General features: G+C 33.5%; 1 protein-coding gene across 5 annotated transcripts in view; it reads left to right on the top strand.

The window, feature by feature from the left end:
• The window catches only part of LOC125032647 (DNA-binding protein Ewg-like), a 22,752-nt gene extending 13,490 nt beyond the window's left edge, over positions 1–9,262 (top strand). For 4 of the 5 annotated variants that reach the window (XM_047623910.1, XM_047623919.1, XM_047623897.1 and 1 more), the window contains exons 6-12: positions 264–459; positions 1,656–1,768; positions 2,417–2,521; positions 2,898–3,050; positions 6,306–6,438; positions 6,548–6,789; positions 6,909–9,262. In XM_047623910.1, coding sequence (XP_047479866.1) covers positions 264–459; positions 1,656–1,768; positions 2,417–2,521; positions 2,898–3,050; positions 6,306–6,438; positions 6,548–6,789; positions 6,909–6,956 — 990 coding nt within the window. In that variant the 3' untranslated portion in view covers positions 6,957–9,262. The remainder of the gene's footprint in view (positions 1–263; positions 460–1,655; positions 1,769–2,416; positions 2,522–2,897; positions 3,051–6,305; positions 6,439–6,547; positions 6,790–6,908) is intronic. The other variant, XM_047623927.1, reaches the window with a different exon arrangement.
• Positions 9,263–9,629: the final 367 nt, after the last annotated feature.

The following is a 9,629-nucleotide window of genomic DNA, read 5'->3' as shown; positions in this document are numbered from 1 at the left end:
ACCTGCATTTAGATGTTCACCATATTGGAAGTAGGCATTTATGGCTAGACACAAGTTGAATGTCTTTTTTCTCTCTCCATATCATGAACAAACAAGAAATTGTGTTTGAAAGAACAGTACTCTGATATTTAAAATCTCTGAAGTAGTAATGAGTTTTGCTGGTAATGGAATGGTAATTGTATCTTTATACAACAGAGTAGTTCAAAGTAACAAAGAAAACAAGATGGTGTTACTCACTATAGCTGTTTCAATATCTCACACAGATGAAAACGTTGCGGCAGATGGTGATGTCTGAACTGGAAAATGCGTTAGCACAGCAAGCACCCCCACCCCCACAGGATGACCCGTCGTTGCATGAATTACCTCCCCTTGTCATAGATGGCATTCCGACTCCTGTAGAAAAGATGACGCAAGCACAACTCAGAGCTTTTATTCCTTTAATGCTGAAATATTCTACGGGTAAGAGGTTTCATTATTTCTTTCTAAGTTATAAAGCTCATTCTAGTTGGTTATAGAATTGCTAATAAATTAACTGTTTATGTATAGCAAAAGCTATGAATGAGAATAAGTATCTTTCATAGTATAAGAGATGTATTTGTATGTTTTTTATTATATTGTCATCAGAAATACATAAATGATATCTGCTGAGTTCATATTCTTTTCAAAGGTTTCTGTATGTAGATCTGTGATATTGAAAAAGTATAGAGGATCATGTGGTTGTGAATTATCTCTAATCATAGTGTGCATTTGGGTTGAGGTGTAGGTTCATTTATGGGGATAACTGTAGATGTATAGTTTGTTCAGAACATTATTGTATCGTACGTTGTTTGATGTCTCACCCACCAGCTGATAACATCTCTTGATATTATTACTGCACAATAAAAAAAAAAAAAAAAAAAAGAATGCTTATAATACTGCAGTAACTTTTGTCCTCTTTGCAATCTTGAATGTGCCTGTGGAAAATGAGAGATAAGGAGAGACCAAAGCTGGTTTCATGAGAAGGATGGATGAATGATAATGATGTCATTGTTACAACTTTGGAATCATTTCGAGAAAAGTAGGGCTTCTAAAATGAAAAATTATAATATTTACCTTAGTCACTATAGATATAAAGCAAGAACAATGGTAAAGCCAGGGTAATTTTCTGAATGATTGAATTTTAAAACCAAGAGCTTTGCCCCCCCCCCAGTCTCTGGTCGTGATCACTCATCACCTGACCACAGAAATAGTAAATGAAAAATGATGAAAAATGAAGTAGGGAAAAAATCAGTATTCTTGTTTCAAATAAATGGGAAATCCAATTGTAATGTAAATTTTCTGATCACATGTGCCAGTATTAATGGAATTATTGATATGTGGAAAAAGATTAGGAATTAATAAAAACTGTAAGCTCAAGAAGAAGAAATATTAATTTTTTCAACTATGTTAAATATTGTCAGTTATCAATCCTGAAACAGCCCTGCTAGCCATGGGATTTAGCCCTGGAGCCCAACCCCTGGAAGGGGTTAAGACCTTCTATATATCCAGATTAAATATACTATTGTTGTAGTTGTAGGTGTTTAGGCCTCGGTGGGGTGTGTTCTTAAGAGAGACTTGAATACTTTTAACAAATAGCAATAACAAGAAGGGTCATTACATTGCAATATTTATCTTAGGGAGAGGTAAACCAGGCTGGGGAAAGGAATCTACTCGGCCGCCCTGGTGGCCGAAAGATGTTCCGTGGGCGAATGTTAGAATGGATGCGCGATCAGAGGACCAAAAACAAAAGGTAAGATTATGCATTATTTGTATATTGAATATTATTTGATGTTTATTTTTGGGATTATATGAAAAACGTTCAAAGAAATTTAGAGGTATATATTTGTTGGTGTATTTAAATTGCTGTATACTCAAAAAGAACTAGAACAACGGCATCATTTTCTTTCCTTGTTTTTCTTCACATCTATTTTTAGGTATTACATCACAACATTAACTACCAAAATTTTATAATATTCATGTAGTATAATTCTAAAAGTTGGAATGTAAAGAAGAATGAAGACATGTAAGAACTGTGTCATTAGATCATCTGAGTTTAATTAATATATATTAGAGTATACATGATCTTTGGTAATATTCATTGGAGCATATATGCCATCATTATTCTGTGTATTATATAATACATAATGTTGTATTTTGGTAATATTTATTTTTCAGTTATACTAGTGATATATTTACAACTAATCTGCATTCATGTTGCTTTATTGAGAGGTGAAGGAATATTAGGTCATGTATTACTATATCCATGACTGTGGATTTGTAATATTAATAGTGAGATGAATGTGAAGTGTGTTAATAAATCAGCAAATGATTTATGTTGAAAAGATTAGAAACAAGTTGGGGATCCTGGAAGCTTAAGTCTTTATGATCCTCTTCCCAGGTATCTTGGACGACTGCTTTACGTCAGATTGTAGTCAATTGTTATAAATACCACGGGCGAGATGATCTCTTGCCGGCATTTAATGAAGAGGAAGAAAAGACTCAGGTATGTCCCTTGATGTTGGTAGTCATGCCAGGATCAAAATGTTTTCTGTTTTTACATTATAATGGTATTTTTTTTATAGAAGTTGCAGTTATTTAACTCATTGTTCTGGTTAAAGTAGTGAAGAAAGAAAATAGTCTAAGCATTTATTACCAGCATGAATTTAACTTGTAATTGCTTACTATTTTTTGTTAAGAAGAATGTGCATTTAGACATACAATTTTCAAGATGTTTATAGAGAGAATTGTTGGGCTTCTGTAATAACAGTACAAAAGATTAGTGGCCGGTTCAATTAATTGTATAGTATAATTGATGCTTGCCTATTTTTTCAAATATGCAGTGTTTTGTTCATAAAGTTTTGATGTTTGCCTTGGTGCAGGTTGGTGGTCAAGTGAACCCAGTGTATTCAGGTCCAGTGGTACAGACCATTAGCAATCCAGATGGCACAGTTTCAATCATCCAGGTGGATCCTAGTAACCCTGTCATCCAACTGCCAGATGGAACCACCGCGCACGTACAAGGCGTTGCCCATGTAAGTATTTTTCTTTGTCTCTTAGTAGATTTTCTGTTATTTTAGATACATATCTGAAGATAATGTGATAGTTGCAGCTTTGCTAATTTTGTATTTAAGGGGTGCTGCAGAATATTAGTTTATCAAAACTGAGGTATTTATCTACAAATTATTCTTAAATTTGTAAAAAGTTTCCTCCCATAATATAATGCTAATTAGCACATGTATATTTGCTCTTTTTAAGGTTAATGAGTTTCATATTAATTTTAGATGATTATGCTACTTTTTAAAATATGTTCTAAAATTACAAAAATAATTCAGATATGTATCTGAAAATATTTATTTATTATATATCATTAAACATGTTTACATTGAAAGTCTGTGGTCTGATGTACTTATTGAAGTAATGTATTGATTAAAGTTACCAGAATTTTGACTCTTACTAGCTTCAGGAAGCCTCACTTCTGATAATAAGATCATATTAATGTTTTAAAGTAATTGTAGAATATTATGCTCACTATTTATGATTATTTGTTGAACAAGTGTTTCTCTAAATTATATTACTGTGGTCACTATCCAGTTCCATTGGTTGTTATGCAGTTATGTTTTTGCCTTCACCTAACAAGCACCATTCCCTATCCTGCAAAAAGAATGTGTATGGACTAACCAAAATATGTGAAAAATGTATTCAGCTTTAGAATTTAAAAAAAACAACATAAAAACTTTAAAATGCACATAATGAATGCTTTTGAAATCTTGGAGAAGCTGTATCAGTATTCAAAAAGTAAACACTTCTTTGTAAATGAAATTGTGATCTTAGTTTTTATCCACATAGTGTCCAGTGCTGGTGTCATTTGTCCACTTATTGATAAGAAAGCTATGAATTTTCCGTCATATGACTGGAGGATGGTAGCATGGTTCATTCTATGATTATATGGATAAGAATATTATAGTGCATTACCTAAAAGCAACAGGGCACAGATTTTATGATTTACAAATGAAAAGTGTTTATTTAAGAAGACTATTGTAGTTGCTTATGAAGGGACTCATCACTCGGGTTATTAATTACCTGTAGATTTTGCCTCCATCTGAAATAACACTTCATGAGAGTTATGGAATTTGATGGGACTACCAAGATACTTATTTTTCAAACTTGTTTTAGCCTAACAGTCACTTAGCCTTACTACTGTAAGTTTATTTTGTATTATTGTCTGAATAAGTATTTTTGAAAGAAAGTGAATATGTTTTGATGTTTAATTAGATTTTTTAATTGAAAGAGATCATGTCCAGAACAAATATTGGAAGTTGGAAATCGGAAGGCCAGGTGATGGTTCCCCTATTGTAGTGCATGTTAGAGAGAAGTAATATGCATGGTTGGTATTGTGTGCATGATCTACTTACCCAGGGTTGGAGTTTTGGATTAACCTTTGGTGTCTTATATTTTTTTTCTACACAAGTTCTGTAGTAAAGGAAAGGGATAAATTATGCTGAAAATTATAGTCAAATGTATAGTATTATACATGATTTTTTTCTGCTTATTGTTAATTACTGTATAAACTATCTACAGTCTGCATGTAATCTTACCTGATATAGTCTAAACACAACACAAAAAGACAACTTTTTGTAGTCCAACCTAAGCTATTGTAGCTTGCTTTATAATATTTAGATACGCTGCATTGTTCTTAAAGAGTGGTTACAAGGCCTAACTTATTTCACTTGTTTACCTCATTTCATGAATTTTGGAAAAAGAAAAAATATTCTGATGCAAGTATTATTATTGATATTATTATTTTTAATGACAATATTGTAATGTTATTAACAATACTGAAAGCAAAAAAGATAAAAATTTATGTCTGAACTTTCTATTAATAAGGCAAACAAGTGAGATCAGGTAGACCTTATAATTGCCTGCTTGGTTGACTAAGCACTTATGGAGCTATGCAAGTGTAAAAAATAGATAAACAAAAATCACGTTGGACAGAGTATATATACAGATCCTCTCATTTAAGAGAAGTGCTAACTTTAGTGAGCTAGATCCCAAATACAACATGTCTTGAATGTCTGCATGGTGTGTGTGTTCCCATGTGCCATACAGGCTGTGCAAAAAGTTACTGAGCCACTCGCCACCATTATGTCTTCCATGTGATGTGAATCTTATTTCAGTATATCAAAAGGAATCATTTAAGTTTATATTTAATTGCAATACCTCAACTATTCAGTACTTTTTCTACACTGTCTGGTAGTCTGTTGCATAAATTTTTGAGTATTCTAGGCTGAAATTTTAAAGTTTCTTTTGGGATAAATGTATGGTAAATTATTTGAGTCATGAAAAAGCCTAATGCACAATTTTTTAACAAAGTAAATGTCAGGTCTGTATAACTTTTAGAAAAGCATTCTCTTATGCCTATGATTTATGAATGACTTCCTCTGAGGTTGCAGTTTTCATGTGAGGGATGAAGAAACACTCCAACTAATAGAGACTTTGTTCTTGGATGAACACTCTCCGAATCTGGGATTAACTTCTTTTGACCTGCTTCTTAAGGTTCCTTGTCTTCCCAAACTTTCTTAGGCTTGTTAAGTGAGCTGCACGGATCAGGTGCATTATCATAGCTACAGCCAGCCTTAATGCTTTATGGATGTCACTTATACCTTTAATTATTTTCTCATCTGTGTCTTAGCCATGTTTCCTAATAATGATAATGTTAGGGGTGGCCTTGAGTGTAGATTGAGGTATAGCAGTTAAGTGGTGCTCAGTAAAATATAAAATGAAGTGTATGCTGCCAGATGCATGTTCTCCCATCTTTGCTTGCAGCACACTTGCATTTTCACTTTTTGTGGAATTCTGTGCCTGGTATGCTATGCTGAGTTTTTGTACAGTTTGTATATTTGTGTAGCATGCAATATCAGTGATGTGGCAGCTTGTTTAATTGAGCTTGTATTTGCTTATTTATATAACAGTAAGTACTCTCTTAATGTTATTAGATTCACTTTTGTTCTCATTATAGGGAGAAGGAAGGAAAAGAAGTTTGTATATTTCTAAGGTCATGAATTAAAATGTGTAATTTATCACAAGCTTTGCTTCAGTATTATTAATGTGTATTGCTTTTTTTGAGATAGTGCAATACTAAAAAACATGATGAAAGCATTAAGAGATGGCTTACTGTCTGTAGTCTTACAGTGTGAAATGCTAACCCATGTAGATTGCATGAATGCTCCTCCTGGGTGCTGGTGACTAACCTATCAGCTATAAAAGGGATGAGGTTGTTGACCCTACAGATCACAACACAGAATGGAGAGTCGGTGGACGGAGAGAGCGGGGGTTCGGTGGCCATCGACCTCAACCACGTATCGGAGGGCACCTTAGGTCAAGAGGGAACCATCATAATAACAGGAGAGGATGGCTCACAGAGTAAGTTTGTACTGTCAGTTATGTCAATATACCTAAAATACTTGATTTTTTGATTTACACAAAATGTGATTCATGTGATAATTAATGTCTGTCATTATTCTTCCTCCAGTACCTGTGAATGTTTCGGGAGCATATCCTGTGTCAGGAATGATAACAGTGCCCCTACCAGTATACCAGACTGTTGTTGCGAACATTCAAGGTGCAGATGGTCAGCCACTACAAGTGGTTACACCAATCGTACAGGTGCCCAAACTTGAACCGGGGTTAGACAATAATGTTGAAGTTCCTGCAGCTCTTAATGCGTCACTGGATGCATCGACTATTATATCTTCTGGACAGGGTCATGTCCAGGTATGATAGATTTCATTCTATGTACTGAAATTGCCAAGAGTTTGTGATGGTAAGGTTTTTGATTTATCCCTGGTATATTTACTATTTTACTGAGCTTCACATGCTCCCATGTTTTTCAGGATGATGATGACGATGGAAGTGTAGACATGGTCGAGACCAAAGATTGATGAGGCATAAGATCACCTGAATGTGATGGGATAAAGTAACATAGACCAATGTTACTGAGTTTAGCTGAAAGCTTACCTTCTTCCCATACACACTTATGTCTTTCTGCCCATCTCAGCTTCTCACCAAAGACTAGGGTGTGGATTCTAGTATATTCTTCAGGAATTGCAGAATATGAGAGGACTTTATATATCCTCTGCTACATTGGCCAGTATCACCTTCACAACATCTGCTGACTGATTGTTCCAAATTTTCCGCATCTACTGTTACAGAATCTGCCCCTAGGCACAGGATGAAACCATACCAGACAGTGTCAGTCAGGTTAGAGGCCCACCGCTTGTGGTTTGTTTTTACAAGAAAATCTATTTTTGTATGAAGATAAAAAAAAAAACAGTGGCATTGGATAGAGTAAAGCAAACTGTGAGATGTGAAGGGGTCGGGTTTTAAACAAGTTCTGTTTCGGTATGGGTTTTTATTCTGTCGACTCCTAGATAGTGTGTTGTCTCAAGGGATGAGTTTGGACTCTTGCTTCCCTTTTTGAATTACAGTTCAGAAATAAGGAAATGATGTAGCTTATCCTCATATTAAGCTGTCAAAGATATGTATGACCTTTTCTATGATTTCTGTTGTTAGTAAAGTTTATGTTGACAGAGACTTTAAGGAGTGTCACAGCTTTACTATTGAGACATTCAGCCAACTAGGATGAAAGAGGCATATTATTATTATTATTTTTATTATTATTATTATTATTATTTACATAATCATTATGCTCATTATCACCATTATTATCATTATTGATTATGGTCACCATTTTCATTGTCATTCGAATCATAGTTATATTTATTATTGTTGTTATTCTTCTATTATTATTTATTACTAATACTGATTATTTTTAATAATGATAATTATTAATTGTTCTTAGTAATACTTAATGATACAGTAATACTTCCTATTGCAGTGTGAATTTGTATTTTTATTATACTTATGATTTATCTTACCATCACTACCAACTGGATTGATATTGATAAGTTTATTGATTGTTATTATTTTATGATTATGCATAATTTGTTTGTTCTGTTGTCTTTTAAGTTAAGGTAATACACCCTGTGTATCAGTGCAATTAGGTCCTGAGTGTACCCTGTAATTTTAAAGTATTTATTTCTCCATTTCACCTCCCCTCTCCCTCCTCACCCCTCCTCCCCAGTGAGGCTAATGTAGTTTGCTTTGTATTTGTCAAGTGTAATAGGAGTTGCTCAATGTTGTATAGCTTAGCAGCAGTGTTTTAAAGTGGGAATGACTTTCCTCAGTGTGTGCTACAAGGGAAAAACTTCTGCCTGGTGAGACAGTCAGGAATTCTGGACCATTTAACTGGATGCAGAAGGTTTAAGAGCAATTGATGAGTGTGCTGGGAAAGTATGTAGTTGTTATTATTACCATTTTTTCATTATTAATCATGTACTTTGTTTATTTGTCTTTCTGGATACAGCTGGTTAAACATTTTCCCTCCACAGATAGAGATCTTGGTAGAAATTATGATTTTAGAGGAAATGCTCATTGATTTTTTAATTTTATTTATTATTCCGGGGGAGAAAAAGCATTGAATATTGGATGAGATGAGGCCTCTTTCTCTAAGTTTGGTACTGACAATAAGAGTCACTTTTTTTGGTGACTTTAAATTTAAAAAATACCCTAGGATGTGACATCATATTTATTGAAGTTATGGAAGGATAGCATTATTGCAAATGGAAAAACATTAGAATTGAACCCAAGTTTACCCTGCTGCCTCTACTTAAAGATTGAAACTCTCCAAATATGTGATGCCCTAATAGAGTACCATTGAAGGTATCAGGAAACATATGTTGTAACTAATTGATAGGTGTAATATTAAGGGTAAATGGAAGATTCTGATGAGAGTCATTATGAAATTATGGAACCTAATGATCATTCAAGTTGAGAAGGAATAGAAACAAGATGTTAACAAAGTAAGCTGTCTCAAAGACACCTTTTTCTAAATTGTTTTCAGCTTTGTAGATTTGAATATAGGGAGTATTTGCATTGCCGAGACTGTGAAATCAAGTTTGCTGAATAGTTTACATTTTAGTAGAAGTAAAGAATTTAAGCTTTGGTTTGGGACAGAATGTTACTGTGATGTCATCAGATCTTGAACAAGCAATCATGGCTGTGATATACTAGTTTAGCACAGTACCAATTTTAGCCTCAAGGCCATCTTTGTCTTGCAGGAAAACAACACGACTTTTGCATAAGGGCATTATAAGTTTCAAGTATCAAGAACACTTTTTATTATCTATAAAAATAATACACAGCAACTCAGAGGTGTTATAAGTTAAAGATATTTTTGCTCTTTGAAATGTGTTTGATAAAGATGATAACATTTTTTTCTTTCTTACAGTAACCACATTTTGTATGGTTATTCAGAGGTGATCTACCAGTACATTATGTATTATGATTCCATTTGCTTAGTTCCTGCTAATTTGTAAGCTCACAGTATTATATCTATAGAGCATTTTATCTACCTTGTATTTTTGTATTGATACTTTTTATTTATTAATGATAAGCATTTTTAAGTTTTATATATTTTTAGTACCTTTTTTGTGTTTTATTATTTATTTATATATTTTCATGTAGAAGGTAATGCACACAGTAAAATATTATGA

The sequence above is a fragment of the Penaeus chinensis genome, chromosome 2 (assembly GCF_019202785.1).
Source record: "Penaeus chinensis breed Huanghai No. 1 chromosome 2, ASM1920278v2, whole genome shotgun sequence".
Classification (NCBI taxonomy): domain Eukaryota; kingdom Metazoa; phylum Arthropoda; class Malacostraca; order Decapoda; family Penaeidae; genus Penaeus; species Penaeus chinensis.
Note: the sequence above shows the minus strand (reverse complement) of the source record. Positions and strands in the feature narration are given on the sequence as shown.